A 20,292-nucleotide genomic window follows, 5' to 3' on the forward strand; every position below is an offset into this window, starting at 1 on the left:
AGTCTGCTGTTAGCTGCAGGAATATTATCCTGGAGCAGAGCAAGCTCTCAGAGACGCAGGTTAATTCCCCATGCCCGTGCTCGCTCTTTTTCTTTTTTCTCTCTGGATTGAGGGGAGAAGATATGAGAGAGAGCAGGAGAGAAAGGAAATGATCCTGGCTGCCCCGGGCTCAGCTTCTAATCAAAATGTTATTCCAGCAACAGGAATGAAAGAGAATCCCAGAAGACAACACAAAAAGCTGCTTCAGTGAAAAAAAAGAAAAAGAAAAAAAAATATCCAAGAAAGCAATTTAAAGTTTGGAGGTGTTTTAACACTGATTGTGTTTGTCTGACATCCCCACAGCTGTGCTCGCTCATACATTTGCAGAAGGTTGAAGTTAAATTCAAATAATGTGAGAAGAAGTCGGATGCAATTGGAATCACCTCGATCTTTCTATTTGTGTCACAGTGAAGCACTTTTGATTAAAACATTCTGATATCAGTATTGTGGCTGAAAGGAATAAAACATAAACACCTAACATACTGTACATAAACATATCGTTTGTGGCGGAGGTGAAGTGTCTCATTTATTGTCCCCATCAACAAGCCAAGGACACGGCTCTGTCTGCATGCTGATGAGACGTGCAGCATGCAAATAGGAGTTTATTTCTACCTTTTAAGGGTCATTCTAAGCAAATCATATTAAGAGCATAATGCTCAACAACTTCCTAACTTACTCTCAAGAAGCAGCAATAAGGAGGCACTGATGTGAAATTCTTATTGACTGCGCTATATGCTATAGACTGTGATTATGTAGAGTAAGGTACTAAGAAGCACTTCATAATGACCATTTAAAAGCCTGTATGTTTTTAATTAGCACAAGTATGTTTCTAAATCGTTTTAATGAAAAGTCCAACAAGACACACACATCTCTCAGCCGGTGCTGGATCCAAAAAACCTGAACAGATAAAGAGAAGCAAAACAAGAGTCGCCCACCAAGAAGCTTCAGTTTGAAGGATTTATTAACCCGTGACGCCTCGAGCAGACGTGCTCTACCTCAGACCTGCTGAAGGTTGAATCGGTTCTTTTTTTAGTCCCAGCAGTTTAAGCTGTATTTATTTAAAAGCTTTCTGTGATGCTTCATTTTTTTTGTTTCTGCCTTCGATGGCAGGAGTTCAACCCTGAGGAGTTTTATCATCTGCTGGAGGCGGCGGAGGACCACGCAAAGGAAGGACAGCTGATGAAGGAAGACATCCCCAGATACATCATCAGCCAGCTGGGGCTGACCAGAGACCCACTGGAGGGTACGAGACGTGCTGGAAGGCTTTCTGTTCAACATAGTCGGGGTTCCCTGTCAACAAAGAAAACTTAAATAATAAATCTGAACTAAAGAATAACCACTTGTGTGGTGTTTCAAACAGACAGAGCTAAAACGTAGCAAACAAAACAAACAAACAGACTGTAAGGGATAGCTCATAATAATAAAGTTAGCGTCCAGAGAATCAGGTCAGACCATTGATACCACTCGAGAGCCTTGCTGGAGCAGGAGGTGATTAGCTTAGTATAAAAACTGAGAGCTGAGGGCTAGCATGGTAGCTGCATTTTATTAGTCGCTTCTTTTTTGTTGGATCAATAAATAAACAATCATCTGTTAGCTTTCAAGATCCTAGCATTTTGTTAAAACACACAGCCACAGTACATTTGGTATTTCCCTAGCCTGAGCTAAGCTAAGCTAAGCTAATCAAAACTGCATCGAGCTAAGCCTTGTAGCTGTCTGCTCTAAATGGAAACATTACACAGCAACATGGCTAATTGGGCCCACTTTTAATGGTGCCAGTGTGTCAAAATGTGGGGAAAAAGTGTCTTACTTTAAGGTATAGAGCTGCTTTGCTGGAATATCTCCATAGTAGGAAATAGGAGATATAGAGTTTAAAGCATAGACTGTAAAAAATAAAGTGGTGGCATCATTAGCTGGTGGGTGCAGCGCTGTCACTGCCTTAAATGAATCATCATTGCTCAAAGACTGCCCCCAAACTTCCAGCTCTAATTCACATCTGCTCATCTGCTCCCAGTCCAATCCATCATGAGCTGCTCATTAGCTGATGGATCAAATGATTCAAAATGACTCCTAACAACATATCGCTGGGTTTGCCCATGATGTCCCTGCTGTAGGTGCATTCACACTTCCTCATGTTTCTCGGTTCCTTATAGAGACAAGATCAGTGGTTTTCATCATCAAACAGGAAGCAGCAGAATATAATATACAACTGTCAGCGTTTATGTAGCACCAAGTTAAAATCAGTTGGCGCTGTCAAGATGCTTTGTGAAGATAATAACCATTCATTTAAATCCCCTGCTTTAACAAAACTGTTGTATAATCAGTGTCTTCAAGCAGCTGTCACAAGAGTGTGAGTGTTAGCTGCTGGTACAAAGTGAGAGGGAGGGAGCTCTGCAGGAGACAAAAAAATTAATGGGAAGAAGCTATTTTAATTCCATTTTGTTTTCTTGTGATCTGACGCTCTTCAGCCCTTCAGCTGAGAAAAAGTTGAATAGCTTTTCGTAGCAGCGTGGGAGGTCTGCCATTACAGGTTGAACAACGTCTCTTTGCATTTGGACTCGAGGTTCTCTTTGTTAATGAAAGTGTTTCTCAACAGAAATCGTGAGCCTCGACAGCTACGACAGCGAGGGTCCACATACGCCTGAGACTGATGACTCAGCAGAGGTGAGGAACGAATAAACAAAGACACATCGCAGAAGAAAACATACAGACGTGTATAACTCATCAATGCGACCATGACTTCTTTTGTAGTTTTTAAAATGTTAAATTTGCCTGCAGGGAAAAACGAGAGCCATGAAGCCACCGAGCGAGGAAGATTTTCAGAACATCAAACTGATCAGTAACGGGGCTTATGGGTAAGCAATGGACTGAAACTTCAGTGATCCCTCATACAGTATACAACAAATCAAATCCAGTTAAGATAATCCAGAGAGTTTCAAACAAAACAAAACCTTGCCCTCACCTTGATCCACTGTTTTCAATGATTTAGAGTAGCCAGGTATTCAAAGAAAACAATAAAAATGTATACTTTGCGCCGTGAAGCTGCTTTTGATCATTGAGAGATCAGATCGTCCACCAATCAGAGGATTAGCAGCTTGATCCCCGGCTCTTCTGTCCGCATGTTAAAGTGTCCTTGGGCGAGACATTGAACCCCACCTCACTCCCCAGTCTTCTGTCTTCTGTCTTGTGGCGATGGTTTGTGAATGTTCGACTCCACGTGTGGAAGAATAAGAAACCTAAAGAGCAATCAATGGATCAGTTTGTGTGTGAGAAGGGAGTGAATGGTGTGCAGCGTGAAGTGCTTTGAGTGGTCTGAAGCCTAGAAAGGCGCTTCATAAGTGCTTTTCATTAAATATTCACAAACAGCGACACATAAAGAATTGATAAAAAGAAAGTCAATAAAAGATGTAGCAGGGTAGTGGAAGTCGTAGATTAACACTTCCTTTATCATGTTTAGGCTTTTACTGCTGCAGAGACACGAATGAAAGAAACTGATCACTAATCAGCAGAAAACAATAGCAAGTAAAACACAGAATTAGTCATAAAACCGCGAAAATATGAAAACCTTTTAGCAGATTTTCTGTCTATTGTGTATTTAAGTTCTTAAGGTTAGCCTGTTGATAGAATAATACTTGATAATGAGTCGATTAAAACATTTACAACACGCTGAACTATTTTTATTGTTATTATTATTAATTATTGAGCCTATAGGTGTAACAGTGAAAAAGTAAAAAGGATGAATTTAGTCATAATTATTTTTCAAATATCCTTTAAAAATTAGTGCGCATACAGCTGCATATTAAAGCTCCTGTGTGGAAACTGGTTTGTTAGATGTTTGCGCCCCCTAGTGGAGGAGTGGTACCTTTTTGCTTTCTCTTGTACGGCACATGGGTCGACATGGTTAGAAAACAAACAAATTAATAATAATGCCGCTTTAAATTTTTAGTTTGCTAAACCTGGCTCATGTGGATCAGGTGAAATATGCAGAATTACTCCATGAAATGTGTCTGTAAAAGAGATAATATATTGGAGCTTTACATATAGAACAATTAAGAGAGGTTTTTAATCATCCCATCCGCTCCTCATCCTGGCTGTCTCTTCAGTTTTTCACTCTCAGCTCTTCTGTCTGGTGTTCTCGTATTCTCTCCAGCGCGGTGTACCTGGTACGCCACAGGGAGACACGTCAGCGTTTTGCCATGAAGAAGATCAACAAGCAGAATCTGATCCTGAGGAATCAGATCCAGCAGGCTTTCGTCGAGAGGGACATCCTCACCTTCGCAGAGAACCCGTTTGTGGTCTCCATGTTCTGCTCCTTTGAATCGCGGAGACATCTGTGCATGGTCATGGAATATGTTGAGGGTAAGAGGGTCAGAGTCTGTTTTCTTTTGGCTCTTTGTTTGCTGGCAGACTTTTATGAAACTGAGGATGTTCTCAAATTAAAAAGATCTTTGAACGGGTGACTTCATCTCTTCCTGTTCTGCTTGCCCTTCTCTTCTCTGCCAGGCGTCAGATCAGGTTTCTATTTGGTTTGTGATGAAACGAAAACACTTCTAGCCTCTTCTCTCTGGATCTTATTCAGTGACAAAGCACTTATTAAGCTTCTAGGAAATGATCTTCACCAAATTGTGACACCTTTTGCGTCAGGGTGACCTTTTAAAAAACAGATTTGATTTCAGGGATTGTGACCTTTAAGTTCAAGTTTTGTACTTCAGTAGAAGTCACTCACATTTCCACAGGGGGCAGATAGATTCTTATGTCCTTATCAAATTGATTCTTGACCATGAAAGTCAGAAAAGGTTAGTAGGTGCAGCTCCAGCCCGGCTCGTCTCTCTCTCTTATTCTGACGGGATCATCAGAGGACAGAGCTGAGACTCAAGCTGGCTTTCAAAGAGAATGATGAATGTGATCGATTTCAGAAACATGTCAATAAAAGTTTTATAGAAATTCTTAAAAGCACAATTAAACCAGTCAGTTAAAGGAAGAAGGTGCAACATTGTACACACAAATACTGCACATACAAATACAGTCATTGTCAGTTTATGTGCAATATGAAGCTATGAGTTAACCAAAGTGTGCTAACATTAGCCTGCTAACACAACAATGCAGACCACAGATGCAGTAATTGCAGCTCGGGCAAAATGACAATTTTGTTCACCGCATTTCCCTCCTCACCTTTGAGATCAAACTATATTATTTCACTTTGTCTGCTGTGGGACCTTTTTCTGATTGCAGCGTCCTGAATGAGCGATAAAATCCAATGTTTTTCCCCTTACACATATGTCCATTTGAGGGGGGGTTCAAGGAAACTTTGAACTTCAAGTGTGTATCTTTGATACAGATAATCTACCCCCTTCGTCTGAGTAACTTGTGCTGTTTCCGTGTTCCCAGGCGGCGACTGTGCCACTTTGTTGAAGAACATCGGGGCTCTACCTCTTGAGCTGGCACGGATGTACTTTGCTGAGACTGTTTTAGCCCTGGAGTACCTGCACAACTACGGCATCGTCCACAGAGATCTCAAACCAGACAAGTGAGTGTTTAAGCTGCTCTCATCCATTTTCTTCAAACAAACACAATCAGTGAATTCGAAGGAAACTGGACGGGGTTAAACACCTTGAAGATGTGAAACAGGTGACAAGACAAGACTACAGGAATAATAAATAAATAAAGCAAGGCAAGTTTATTTACATAGCACATTTCAACAACAAGGCAATTCAAAAAGCATCATGACAGAGGAAAGAAAAGAAAAGTTAAAAATCACAGAAATTATTCAAACATAATATTTTCTAAAAAATAATAATTTAAAAATAATTAATAGAAGAAAAATATAAAATGAAATAAAATTTACAGTACAGAGTGAAAGATTAAAACCTTTATTGAAATAGTTTAGTTAAAGGCAGCTGTAAACAGCTGTAAATAACATCGTCTTAATTGTTCCTCCAATGAGCCGTTAGCATGATTAGCACAGATCCAGGCTGTTGTAATACGAGCAGACTGTGGTTTGGTATTGTCTTGCTGAAATAAGCTTGGTCTTCCCTGAAAAGGAAGTTTTCTACTTGGCAGCTGATGTTGCTCGACAAGCCTTAAATTCGTATGTCTCAGCATTCACAGTGTCTTCATTAAGGTGCAGGTAAACCGTCCTCTGTCCTCTAACATACCCCTATACCATCACAGATCCTGGCTTTTGAATTGTGTGCTTATAACAAGCAGGTTGTCCAAACAGAAAGTCCAGTTTTGATTCATGAGACCTCTGGACAGCTTTTCATTTCACCTCACTCGATTTTAAAAGACCCAAGTCATGTGACCAGCTCACGTAGAACTGGTTAAATGATTTGTTTGTAGGTCTGTAGGATTTAATCAGCACTAAGTCTGAGGACAGTCTCATTCTAGCAGAGTAACGAAACTAAAGCCAAATAATTCAGGGATGAGAACTAGGAGCCTTAGCGCGATACAGACAGCTGTTTAAAGCTGTGATATTTACACCACTGTGACGTTTCACCTTCCATCTAAAAGGCGTAATAAGGGGATGTAGAGATCCCCCTTTGTAGTGTCTTCAGAGTTAGCAGAAGTGTTATAGAGGCGAGATCGTTTCAGTGGAGATGGTTTCGACTGAGCCAGCGGGGAGTGCAGTGCAGCGCTGTGTGTGTGTGTGCGTGTGCATGTCTGACTGTGTGGAGTTACAGTATCATGGTGCCGTGCCCAACACTGAAAAAACCTCACAGACTGGGACACCATTATTACACCGTTGCAGAAGTAAAATGAGTGTGAGAAGACGTGATGGCGGTCGAGTTTAGGTGCAGCGCTTTAGCGAAAAAAAGCCGTCTGAAAATGAATAGTGTCCATCTCGACTCTCGTCTTGATGTATTATGTAACTCTTTCCCTCATGTGATCGCCCACCAATCACAACCCGTTACTATGACGAACAAACAAACTGTTGTAAATACGCCAGCACAAAAGTCAAAGTGTTGAACGCCTCTTTTCTGTCCTCCAACAGTCTGCTGATCACCTCCATGGGACACATCAAGCTGACAGACTTCGGCCTGTCAAAGATGGGTCTAATGAGCCTCACCACCAACCTGTACGAGGGACACATCGAGAAAGACGCCCGAGAGTTTCTGGATAAGCAGGTGCAGTACCTGTTTATGTTATAAAAACGACTACAGGCTGATACAGTTAATCAGCAGCAGTGTTGTTATGGTATGGTTTGGTGGATGAGCAGGCGACTGACATTCACAGCCTCCAGCCGGGCGTGTCAACCTGCCAAGTCAACCGGCAAAATCAATCATCTCCGAGTATAGACGCCGAATTACAACGCTTCCTGTGTAGTCTGAATTTGTGAATCATTAATGCTCTCCATCTCCTTCCCAATCCCATTTTGCAATTATAGTCATTGTTTATGGTCAGAGTTCTAATCAGTCATGGCTGTTTGTCTGTCTGCTCATAATGAACTCTGTCTGCAGGTTTGCCTTTCATTAGGGGAGTGTTTCTAATCCACTCAGTGATGAGGCCTCTGTCATGAGACAGCATGAGGGACGAACACAAACATGTGTTGACATATGACGTGTGTGTGTGTGTGTGTGTGTGTGTGTGTGTGTGTGTGTGTGAGAGTGAAACTGGTAGAATGAAACGTTCAGCTGTTCATCAGTGACTTCAAACGTAAAGTGTGAACGTGGAATCAGACTCCGCCACATGTGTTGACTTTATTTCACGTCTTTTAGAACCAACTCTGTTCAGTCCGTCATAGTTGACTCGTCTTCTTTCATTTTAAAACAAACATTGAGCACAATCTCAGCTTGCCTAAAAATCAACATGCTGTCAATGAAACCGGTGTACATCTGTGTTTTGTTCTGCCAGTGAAAGAAGAATCAGGAAAGAGTGTTATGGTTCAGCTTCTTTACTCTCCGTCACCATGGCAACGGACAGACGTACACAAATCTATGAGTTGTTTGTGTTGTGGGTCTGCGACAAGCATCTACCTTCTGGCCCTGCTGGAATATAATTACTACTGAAGTTGACTTAATTAAACTCATCAAAAACAATACAAACAACAATATTGTTTAATAAATGCAACTGTGGGAACGATACAAAACAAATATTTACAAACAAACTGTGTGTTACCGACATTTCAGCTTTTCATGCCATAATTAAGAGAAAAAAAATATTGTAAGTAAAAAAAATTGTATGTAAAAAAAAAAAGCAAAACTTTACACTTTAATAGAACTGTTATCTACCTCAAAAAAACTCATGGAAATCTATGAGCTGTGTGTCTACAACAAAAGAGCAGTGCATCATGAACAAGGGACGACGGAGCTTCCCTTCCAGCGAGGATGATAACTTATCATTTTAGCGTTAGCATTAGCCTTCATCTTTAGGACCAAACTAATTTATGACTGAACTGACACACTTTCATGTATCAGCGTAGTGATAAAACAGTGACCTACCTCTGACCATGTGCGCACCGTGCTCACACTTCCCAACATCATCATGGCCAAGCACACACACCGACTCCAAGTATACACGAGGATGAAGAAAAACTTCCACAACTTTCACAGCTCCCTAAACGTGAATTCACAACAGAATAAATCTCTCATGAATGATCTGCATGGACTGGTGCCGCTGGTGGTAAGTGGAAAAATAAACGTTGATCTTTTTTGTGACTCAGGTGTGTGGTACTCCAGAGTACATCGCTCCAGAGGTGATTCTCCGGCAGGGTTATGGAAAGCCTGTGGACTGGTGGGCCATGGGCATCATCCTGTACGAGTTCCTGGTGGGCTGTGTGCCTTTCTTTGGAGACACTCCTGAGGAGCTGTTTGGACAGGTCATCACAGGTAAGAAAAAAAAAACCATTACTAAAGTTTTTAACGTCATAAAACACATTTTTAACAATCAACATAAAAAGCTGTCGGCTGTGTTTTTAATTCAGCTCTTTAACAGTTCAGAGTTAATGTAGTCATTTGAGGACAACCACAAAGGATCATCAGCAAAGACCATACGCCACTGAGCTGCTGCTCCTGGATTAACTCATTTACACTGCAAACGTTGTCCATTGAATGAAAGTCAGTTAAACCGTCCCCACATGTCCATATTTCCACACATAAACATTGCATGTAATTCTTGCAGGAACAGCTTAGCCCCCCCCCTCCCCCCAACCAGCTCAGGAGTGCCGGCCAGGGGCCGCTCCCTCACTCTGACATCTCTCCATTAGAGCGTGTCCATATGATCCTGTTTGTGCATGTGTACTGTATATATCAGCCTGTGTGGGTGTAAAAACAGAATTTCCCCTTCAGGGATCAAGAGAGTAATTCTTCTTCTTCTTTGCTTGTCTCTTCTAGATGATATAGTCTGGCCAGAAGGGGACGACGCCCTGCCTGCAGATTCTCTGGACCTCATCTCTGCCCTGCTGCAGACCAACCCGCTCGGGAGGCTGGGCACAGGTACTCACTTTCTCATTTCCTTGATTTCAGAGATCTGCTTAGAGATTCAAAGCACTCACACCAGAAGCGGGACAGGAAGTCCGGCTGATGAGCTGAAATTTAAGACTAAGATCGATCACTTTCTGTGGCTCCCACTTCAGAGACGGACCACACACATGCCGGTCATCATATAGTGAAATGTAAATGTTGAAACATTGACTCAATCAGCTGCTGCCCGTCCATGCTCTTTTTTAAAAATGGTGATTAAGGATTGTTTGTTTTTGTTTCCAGGTGGAGCGTTCGAGGTGAAGCAGCACTCGTTCTTCACCGAGCTGGACTGGAACAGTTTGCTGAGACAGAAAGCCGAGTTCGTCCCTCACCTGGAGTCAGAGGAGGACACCAGCTACTTCGACAGTACGTTCCTCTGGATTCATGGGCCTGTTAAGTGAAGCAGTCACATCAATATTAGCTTTATGGGGTTGTACAATAATTCTCTGACAGCGTTCCTGTGAGAAATGCAGACTTTATGTTAAGGTGACAGCTCATATATTTCTCTCGCTCCCTTCAGCGCGCTCGGATCGTTATCACCACATCAATACGTACGACGAGGATGACACCAATGACGACGAGCCTGTAGAGATCAGACAGTTCTCTTCCTGCTCTCCTCGCTTCAGCAAGGTCTGACTTTGTCTCTCTCTCTCTCTCTCTCTCTCTCTCTCTCTCTCTCTCTCTCTCTCTCTCTCCCTGTGCCAGTCTGTTATTTTTGTTTCACAGGGACACACTTGGCACTTTTCATGACACGATCCGATAAGGTAGAATGACAAGTCTTAGATGGGGAGATAAGGTCATGCAGTTCATGCAGCAGCAGTAAAAGGAGGCTGCACATGTCGGTGGTTCAGAGAGTATAACTGCGTTGCTCTTACTTTTACACCATTCCCCCTTATTCCCTTTGTCTTCACTTTCTATTTTAAGACAATCAGGGGCTCATGTATCCTTAATGTGGAGGCCTCGCCGTGCTCTTTTATTCCCTGTGTTTCTCTATGTTCTGTTTTGCCCTACCCAGACAATCTCTTCTCCTTTTCCCCCCACATTCACTCTTTCCACAAATCTGTTTGTTTCTGATCTGTGTTTCCTTCTCTCTCTCTCTCTCTCTCTCTCTCTCTCTCTCGGTCTCTCTGTTTTTTCCTGTCACACTATTCCTCTCGGGTGTGATTTTTCTCAGCTCACACTTGTTTTTTTCCCTCATGTGACTCTCTCTCTCTCTCTTTCTCACTCTCTCTCTCTCTCATGCTTTGTCTCTCCATCTGCCTCCCCTCTGTATTTCTCCTGGTCCACCCTCTTGTGTCTGGGTTGTGAAGTCATGAAGGAGCTCTCGAGACGATCTCAAGTGCCTCATGGAGTGCCTCATTTTAATATAATTTGAGACGCATTTGAAACTACAGTTGAGGGCTGTTCAGTGTCTCAAGCTGTGCAGGTGTACAGAGAGTGCTGAACACACACACACACACACACACACACACACACACACACACACACACACACACACACTTAATGAGGAGCCTACAGTTACAGTAACAGTAAGGTTGTTATAATGCTTTTTGACCAGAAGTATTAAGAGTAATAACACTTTAAACCACAACAGACCTTCATCCATATTATTAAAGCTGCCTCGAGCCAAAGAGAGAGAGCACATAATAATAATAATAACAACAATAATAATAATAATAGCTGGAGCTTCTCTGTGTGGCGTCTGCATGTTGTCCCTGTGCATGCGTGGCTTCTCTCCGGGTACCCTGACTTCCTCCCACAGACCAAAGACATGCTCCATAGGTTGATTATTGACTCTGAATTGCCCGTAGGTGTGATTGTGTGGCTGGCTGTCTGTCTCGATATGTCAGCCCTCCGACTGACTGACGAGCAGTCCAGGGTGAAGCCCGCCTCTCCCTCCTCTGGGATGACATTCAGTACAGCTCATATTGAGGGTCTGAGTTAACCCTGGTCTATTTAGAGAACAGGAGCCACATGTGATCTCACCGCTTGGTGTGTATCTTCCACGTTAAGACATCTCTTATACAATGTCAGTATTGAGCTCTCTGTTCCACTTTGTTGTTGTTCATTCAGACTCGTACGTGCAGCATAGAGCAGCAACCCATGACAGCAGTTTTCTTGTCATGTTTGTCTGGTTTTTCTTCGCTTCGCTCTGCACTCATCTTCTCCAAGTCTGTCTTGGCCTCCCCTCTTTCTCGACATCTAATAAATCTCTAAATCACGATCAGTCTTTGTTTCAAAGCTCCTTGTTACTGCAGTGTTAATTTATTTGATTCATTTATTGTAAATACATGCTATTTTGCTTCATAATTATTCTCATGTAGATCACAAAGAACATTTCAAATAATATAAGATACACAGAACTAATTAAATGACGGTCACTAATGTATTGAAGCCTGGAACACAGAAAATATAAATACAGTCAGTTTGAACTATTAACACCGTGAGATCGCTGTTACAGCTGCATTTCCTCGGAGTGGTTCCTAAACGCTCACTCACTCAGTGATTATTGATCCGACTGTTCCCCTGCAGGTCTACAGCAGCATGGAGCATCTTTCTCAGCTGGAGCAAAAAGCTACGACCTCAGTGTCCCGCCGGGAGCACAAGGGCCCGAGGGAGGACAAGGTGACCAAGAGAGAGAGCCTGGGCAGCTTCAGCATGAGAGACAAGAGCTGGAGGACGGGATCCCCCGAGATGTGAGTGAAGTAGATCATGAAGTTAGCAGTAGTTATTTAAGTCGGTGAGATGAATGCTCTGCAAACTTGCATAAGAAAATATTGAGGCTGTTCAGGTTTCGAGCTCCCTGTGTGTACGTTCTCTTTGTCAGAATCGTGCAGCACCTGTCATATACCCCTAGTGTGTTTGAATAGCAGCTTTCTATCTCACTGACACCATTTTTTTTTGACACTTTTTGCATAAAAATAACTTCATGCAAGACTTCACACTCACTTTGAGTCCAAACCTGGCACAGATTCCTCCTCTGCAAACTTTGGAAAGTAGTTAAAAGTTGAAGACATTCCCTGAGCTGTACAATGTTTAACCCTCATACATTAAGCTTGTGCAGAAGTTTGCAGCATGCAAGATAAACTAATGTCAAACAAGTGCCATCATGTTAAAGTAAGTACAGCCTCATTGAGACACTAGTATAACACCAGACTTGTTTATGAATTCTTGCACTGGAGACACTTTGGTCTAAATCGTTGTTTCCACTTCTGTGTAGGAAACGTCTGTCCTGTTCAGAGTCCCTCTACATGGAGGGGGACGCCAGCCCACCTCTCGGAGCCCGCAGACGCTTCTCAGCACTGATGGAGACGCATCGTTTCGCCTCACCCCTGGACGGAGAGCCGGACTTCCTGTCCCGCCAGGTGCCCATCAAGGTCAGAGGAACCTCGCTGGATGGAACCAGCGTCCCATCGCCGAGCCTCCTGGAGCAGAGAAACAGTCTGAAGGAGATCAACGGAGCAGGTGTGTTAGCACGGGGAGGTCTTTGATGTAGCTGAATGTTCCAAGGAAGGAGAAGAAATAAGGCAAAAAAAATAAAAAATCAGTAGGAAGTGATAAAGACAAAAACAAAGCGACGGAGCAGGTGAATTGGAGAGGAGGAGGTGAAATAGCAGCCTTAGTACCTCATTACATGGCTTCTGCTGAGTCAGTGGGCAGCTGGGAAATGCTTAACGTTGCTATTTTCTAATCTATAATTTCCACCTGACTCTACATCCTCGCAGACAAATCCCCCCGACACGGAGAGACACCTGGAGTTACCACGGCCATCGCTACATTATCTCCCAGTCCTGCAGCGGCTGGTCGTGACGTGATGACTCCTCTGTACGACCCTCTTGGGCCTCGGGCCACAAACGACCTGGTCCTCCGCAGGGCGAGACATCAGCATCTGTCTGGTGAGGGAGAGAAACGCAACTCAAGGGCTGGAAACAAGGTCATCAAGTCAGCGTCTGCCACGGCCTTGTCTGTCATCATACCATCAGGTAAGAAGGAAACAACAGATCCAAACTGATCCAAAGTTATTGTTTCCAAACGGAGACGACTCATTTTGTCCCCTCTTCCTCTTTGTCTGCCTCCAGTGGAACAGCATGGCGGCTTCTCCCCCCTCGCAAGTCCCATGTCCCCGCACTCCTTCTCTTCCAACCCGTCGTCCCGGGACTCCTCACCCAGCAGAGACTTCTTCCCGGCAGTCAGCGTCCTGCGCTCTCCCATTACCATCCATCGCTCTGGAAAGAAGTACGGCTTCACTCTCAGGGCCATCAGGGTCTACATTGGGGACAGTGATATCTACAGCGTGCATCACATAGTTTGGGTAAGAAACTTGTCATGTTCATGTGTTGTTAAAACCTCTGGAAAAGAAGAATAAGTCAAAGTGTTTGTAAGTGTTGTTACCGTTAAGCAAGGTTCAGCATAAGAGGATTCCTGCCAAATCTAAAGCTGAAAAGAAAAAGGATTTTCCTCGTGACTAATTACCCTGTAAATAAAACACAGACTTAAATTCTGACAAGTCAACTAGCCTAAAGTTCAGAAAACAGACAAAACTGAGCCCCATTTGTTTAACACGTCGGATCAACAACGTGAAATTGGTGAACATTAGCAGCACTAGCACGGCCAGCCTCCCTCTACCCCTCTGGTCTTTCAGATCCCCTCCACAGTCCTGGTCTACATCTGGATGGTAGAGCCTTTAAAGCATTTAATAAGTTGATGCACTTTGGATTCGTGCAAATTCCACACAGTATCAGTAATGTTTTCTCTTATCTGATTGTTTTTCCTCAGGATCAATAAAGTATCTATGTGAGAAGCTCTCTAATGCTTGGGCTCATGTCAGGACTGATTGTTGTCACTCATGTCGGGTGTTGTCATTGTCCCCCTTTTTTCTGAACTGGAATGTTTTTGTGTGGATTTGCAGCATGTGGAGGACGGAGGCCCCGCCCAGGAAGCTGGTCTGTGCGCCGGTGACCTCATCACCCACGTAAACGGAGAGCCTGTCCACGGCCTGGTCCACACTGAAGTGGTGGAGCTCATCTTAAAGGTAGAATGCTGCTTTGTAAAGATCTTATTTCTGTCTTTTTCTTCTATTTTCGTCAGGGAGAAGTCCCTCAGTAGTTTATTTATAAGTCGTACATTTTAAGATCAGGCTATTTCTGTGCCTTACAAAGTGCTTCAAAGTTTAATGTAATTTGCGGATTGTGTTTTTGATCATTTTAAATGTAAACTAGTTTTATAATAATGCATTCAACGAGTGTTTCAGCGATCACAAATCGTCACCTGTCTTTGGTCTTTGCAGAGTGGAAACAAGGTGACGGTGACGACCACTCCTTTTGAGAACACCTCCATCAAAGTGGGTCCTGCACGCAAAGCCAGCTACAAGTGTAAGATGGCCCGACGAAACAAGAGGACTATGGGCAAGGACACCCAGGAGAGGTACAGCAGGAGGAAATACTCATCTGCTTTAATGATGTAAAAGTTTATATTAAAGAATGTAGACTGCTGCACAGCACTGAGTCAAAATGACCCTTTTACTGTATGTGGGGAATTGATTTAATCGTAGCTGCATATTCCAGCCAAGAGGAGTGTAGTCCACCATTATAACTGAACTAAACTTCAAATAAAATTCAAAAATGGTACACTGTTTTTATGGTCTATTTAAAGTGTATTGACAGATTCATTTATTTAAAAAAAGCTAATCTATGACGTTCCTCTTTCTGTCCTGCAGTAAGAAGCGTAACTCCTTGTTCCGTAAGATCACAAAGCAGTCCAACTTGCTGCACACCAGCCGCAGTCTGTCTTCACTGAATCGCTCTCTGTCCTCCAGCGAGAGCCTTCCTGGCTCGCCAACTCACAGCTTGTCTGCCCGCTCCCCGACTCAGGGCTACCGCTCCACCCCTGAGCCCTCGTACCTGGGTAGGACAACAATACCGTACAGTACATGAGTTCACATGGATAAATGTCTCTGAGTAGCAAAAAGAAAAACAGAAGTTATCCAAATTAAACGCAGTTTAAGGCCCCTCAAAGGCTAAAATCTCCTAACTTGAAATCTAAAGTGTGTCTGTTCCTCAGGGACTTACTATATCTTAATTGATCTTTTCTGTTTTTTCTTCAGGTTCCTCTCAGAGCAGCTCTCCAGCCTCCAGCACTCCCAACTCCCCCGCTCCCTCTCAGCACATGAGGCCCAGCTCCCTGCACGGCCTTTCCCCTAAGCTCCACCGCCAGTACCGCTCCGCCCGCTGTAAGTCTGCTGGTAACATCCCTCTCTCCCCGCTCGCCCACACACCCTCGCCTACCCAGTCTTCTCCGCCACCCTTACCAGGCCACACTGTGGGGAGCTCCAACACCACCCAGTCCTTCCCTGTCAAGCTCCACTCCTCGCCACCCGTAGTCAGACCCAGACCTAAGAGCGCCGAGCCCCCCCGATCACCTCTCCTCAAACGGGTGCAGTCAGCAGAGAAGCTTGGTTCGCCACTGACCCAGTCGAGCTCTACCGGCGGGCTGGGGGGTCCGCTGAGGAAGCACAGCCTGGAAGTGCAGCACTCTGAGTACCGTAAGGATGCATTCCTCTGCGAGCTCGGCCTCCAGAGCCTGCTGGAGACAGACGGAGAGAACTTGCCTTATCCTCCACCCCTGCCCTCGTCTGCATCCTCTTCCACGCCTGAGACTGGAGTCCTGAAGCCTGTGAGGAGACTAGGAAGACAAGAGTCCCCGCTCAGCAGGGAGACACTGCTGGCCGGGAGGGAGAGGGAAGAGAGGGAAAGAGGAAGAGAGAGGGAGAAAGAGAGGGACTATGATAACGGGTCAGTTCTGGAGAGACTGGGTCGGGTTGGAGCTACAGTGTCCCCATCATCCTTAACAAGAAAACCTCACACAACCGAGCCGCACTCGAGTTCACAGGCTGGACCAAGCTCCAGAGGAAGTATGGAAACCACTAAGGCTACGACTCCGAGCACCGCTACCAAAACAACAGGAAGCATAGCTGGTCAGAGGGAGCCTGAAAAGAGTCCAGCAGACTTTACTTCAAGACAGCAAGACTTCAGGGCAGCCAAAAGTGTGTTATCTAACAGTAAAACATCCCAGGAGCAGCATGGGGGGAGAACTGAGCTGAAGCAGGAAGGAAACAACAAGAACCTGAGGCCCGGTTTACCTGGTGCTGCTTACAGTAAGAGTCTGGATAAATCCATCAGCATGAACGCTCCAGTGACAGCAAGTCCTCAGAGTATGAACAAAACCTTTAAACCATCAGGTATGGGGGATAGCTTGAGAAAAGCAGGAGCGGAGAGCAGCGACTTGAGGACTCAGGACATTAGCCCAAAAAGCCCAAAACTCCCTACTCGCATTCTTGCCCCTGTCGTCCCCCCACACGGACAACCGCTCTCGCTGGGCAAGGTGAGGCAGGGGCTCGGACCGGTCAACTGCTACCGGGGCACCCTTGACTGGGAGGACAAATGTCGCCTTGAGGTGGTGGAGGAGCATTCGCCCTCACCCTCTCCTTCCCCGACTTCTGTCACCCCTTCACTCTGCGGACCCTCCCTCTGTAAGTCGCGGCCCGTCTCCCCTGGCGACAAGACAAGCTTCGTCAGCCAGCTGACCACTGTGGCCAAAAACGTCCTCGGGCCCATCAAGCTGGGCTCCCAGGAGGGCGCCAAGAGCAAAGAGCAGCAGAGTAAAGCGGCGGAGGAGAAGCAGGGAGGCGCAGCGGGAAGGTCTGACACTCCCGCAGCGGGTCGATCGGTTGTTGGGACTGCTGTGGTGACACAAAGTCCTGCTGGCATGCCACTTGAGAAGGCTACAACAGGTAGCGGCCCACCCAAAATATAACCCCCAAATCCAACTTCAGTAAAAAAATAAGAAAAAGAAAAAAAGATGCCTTTTTTGAAGAACAATGCAACAGAAGTCAAGCACTTAAAAACAATGTACATTCCAGTGATAGTGTATATAAAATGTTATTTATTGATTTCAATCATTGACTGATTCTAACTTAAAACCAATAGTAAAATGATCTACTGTAAAGGTGCATTATCTGTTGATTTTCTATAGAAAGTATTTAATAAGAAGACTCTTAATGTATTGTGGAACACTTTATCAGATGTATATGTGTGTGGGTATATGTGAATGCATGTCATATGGTTAAGTACTGTACATGTATTATAGGTACAAGAAGGTCAAAAAGTGCTTTACCGATCAAAACATGCTGAATACTGTGAATACCAAATCCAGTCACTCTACTGTCCTTCAACCAGCCCTGTTGTCTTTAACTGTTCAATTAAACAGGACGATGAGACTGATGGACTGAGGCGCAGTCAAAATGAAAAAAAAATAGCATCTAACAACATAAATGAGTGATTTTATTGGAGACAGCGGGTAAAAAAAACAAAACAAGCAGCAGCTCATTTCTTCATGCAGCAGTTTACTGAGCTAATGTGCACAGTCGGACAAAACAGTGGATGTCACGTCAAACACTGTCCAGCTCTGCCTGTTGCAGGGATTCTGTTTGTGTGCGTGTGTGTGAACCTACCGTGGGTCTATTTCTGGTGGTTCTTAAAGGCTACAGGGCTGACAGAGCTCAGACTCAGTGCTTATCTCCCCTTTGCAGGAGGGCTACCGCAGTCCTTTTCTCCCTCTGCCTCCAACTGTAGCCTACACACACACACACACACTTACACATGCACAAACACATTTTCACAACTTGCAGCCATGTCAGCAGTTGATTTTCATGCATTTAAATCCAAACCCATGTGGTCAGGATTGGGACGTGAGTATGTTTGTGAGTGAGTTAGTGAGTTTAAAAGTGTGTGAGGGTGTTTGGAGTAATTCCACTCCACACAGTCGACACAGCGAGGGTCATGACAGAAACCAAACTGGAAGTAAATGAGCAACCAGGAGCCAGGCACGGCTGCTGGGGTTAATACAAGCTCTTTATTAACAAACCACACAGACGCAATGTTGGGGTACTTATGTGGAAATAGTGCATATAAAATAATGATAAGCACATTTACAATGAGTCTATGTGTTGTTTGGAGTCGAAGCAGGCAGTCGTGGATGTAGCAAATGTATGATGTTAAAGGGCTCTATAGCTGAAGTGGTTAGGAATAATTAGACCGTGACAAGTCTAAAACAGAGTCATCACAACGATTGTGCAGTTAGGTCCTACAAGCAAGTTTGACAAATGCAATGCTCTCATTTTGCTTTGTGACAAACGGATACAAATATTTGAATCGAGGATGTCAGCACAAGTGCTGTAAAAGGTTAAATGTTCACATGAAACATGAGTGGATTTCAAGACGTGTGCAGGAAACAATTGGATCCATCTTTGATGATTTGTAAAATGCGTCTCGTCTGACGGCAATTACATTTAAATGACCTCCATCCGTTTAGCTCTAATAATGTACTCTGATTTCACTGACAACAGCAACTTCACGCCAAGGCATACATTCAGAAACACTGCAGACTAACAGCTACTTCGAAATTGATGTCTTAAAATTGGCCCGGTCTGCACAACAACTTTCAAAATATTATTTTTCTACATTCTTATTGCACAGTTGTGCTGTAAGTAGTCACAGTTTGCTGGAGATGACTAAATACTAGCAGAAAGTTGTTGTTGTTTTTTTGCTGAATTGGCTGTAAAAATCTTCACACAAGTGATCGTTCACATAAAGGACACTTGTGTATGCATATTTAATGCAATTTGATTTAGTTCTCTTTTTTAACAAGTATTCTGAGTACAATCCTCAAATCTTAAACTGTTTGAGGGTGTTGCAATGATTTTTAAGTCCCAGGTTGTCCTTTCAAACAACTGCCGTTTAATTTTCTGCTGTGTACTATACTGCCCTCCAGTGGTTCGAAACACTCACTGTTAAACGTGTTACTATGAAACGTTCAAGACATGTTGGAGTTTATTTAATGGAGCAAGGAACATCGAAACAAATATTAGCCATAATATGCATTTATGTTTCCTGACACAATATTTGCAGTATTTATGAAATGAACACTTGAAATGTGAGTTAACGCCTCCTCTGATGTTGTGGTCTTCACCTGACTGTTAACTACTGTATATCTTCTGGAATAGGGAGGAACATTTTTAATATCCTGTCTTAAATAGTGTACTGCTAGGAAGGAGTTCTTTTGTATCTTTATGTAAGAAACCAGTAATCAGGTCGGCTCCTGAGACATTAAACTGACTGTAATGTTATCTTCTACAGCTATCGTGCCCACTTTCAGGCCTTTTCTCAATCTATGGTGTCTATACCTGTGTTTAATGTTTAATCTTTCTTTTCTCTTTTTGTGGTTGACAGAGAGAGTAGTATATATGCACTTTATTTAATAAGGATTTTCTTTTTATTTGCTGGTATTCTTTGTAAGTTACTTTGAAAAAAAAAAAAAGAAAATGTACTATATAAAAAAAACTGATTATACAAACGAACACTTAATCCAAGTATAAAAACATTCCACACTTCTCTGTTCACTAAAAGTGTATTTTATTTGTACCATGGGGCATTTTTGTTTGTGATTGATGTAATTCAAATGCAGACACCCGAAGTGCAGTATGTGGAATTAAATTCTGAGATTTGTTCCAAAGCCTCTCACTCCTTTATTCTCATAATCTGTCATTTTAACACTGCATCCATCTTTATTGTATATAGTCGTTTACCCTTTTTGAACACACTACTACACATGTATGTTTACATTAATGGAATAAAACATCCTTTGTGTGGTTAAGGGGGGGGGGGGGGGGGGGTCATCTATTTATTTGACTTTCAAAACAATTCTGCAATTCGTCAATGAATTGCAGCTGTCTGTCACACTC

At 43.5% G+C, this 20,292-nt stretch overlaps 1 protein-coding gene across 3 annotated transcripts in view; it reads left to right on the forward strand.

Annotated features, from left to right (window-relative positions):
- mast1a (microtubule associated serine/threonine kinase 1a) overlaps nt 1-20,057 on the forward strand; it is a 63,600-nt gene extending 43,543 nt beyond the window's left edge. For all 3 annotated transcript variants that reach the window (XM_079334516.1, XM_079334517.1, XM_079334518.1), the window contains 18 exons: nt 1,150-1,282; nt 2,633-2,700; nt 2,815-2,891; nt 4,187-4,395; nt 5,425-5,563; nt 7,028-7,160; nt 8,696-8,861; nt 9,366-9,467; nt 9,738-9,860; nt 10,015-10,124; nt 12,027-12,190; nt 12,715-12,959; nt 13,220-13,477; nt 13,574-13,806; nt 14,404-14,526; nt 14,782-14,918; nt 15,211-15,398; nt 15,598-20,057. In XM_079334516.1, coding sequence (XP_079190642.1) covers nt 1,150-1,282; nt 2,633-2,700; nt 2,815-2,891; nt 4,187-4,395; nt 5,425-5,563; nt 7,028-7,160; nt 8,696-8,861; nt 9,366-9,467; nt 9,738-9,860; nt 10,015-10,124; nt 12,027-12,190; nt 12,715-12,959; nt 13,220-13,477; nt 13,574-13,806; nt 14,404-14,526; nt 14,782-14,918; nt 15,211-15,398; nt 15,598-17,306 — 4,317 coding nt within the window. In that variant the 3' untranslated portion in view covers nt 17,307-20,057. The remainder of the gene's footprint in view (nt 1-1,149; nt 1,283-2,632; nt 2,701-2,814; nt 2,892-4,186; nt 4,396-5,424; nt 5,564-7,027; nt 7,161-8,695; nt 8,862-9,365; nt 9,468-9,737; nt 9,861-10,014; nt 10,125-12,026; nt 12,191-12,714; nt 12,960-13,219; nt 13,478-13,573; nt 13,807-14,403; nt 14,527-14,781; nt 14,919-15,210; nt 15,399-15,597) is intronic.
- Nucleotides 20,058-20,292: the final 235 nt, after the last annotated feature.

This window comes from Symphodus melops (genome assembly GCF_947650265.1).
Source record: "Symphodus melops genome assembly, chromosome: 2".
In the NCBI taxonomy this organism is placed as follows: Eukaryota; Metazoa; Chordata; class Actinopteri; order Labriformes; family Labridae; genus Symphodus; species Symphodus melops.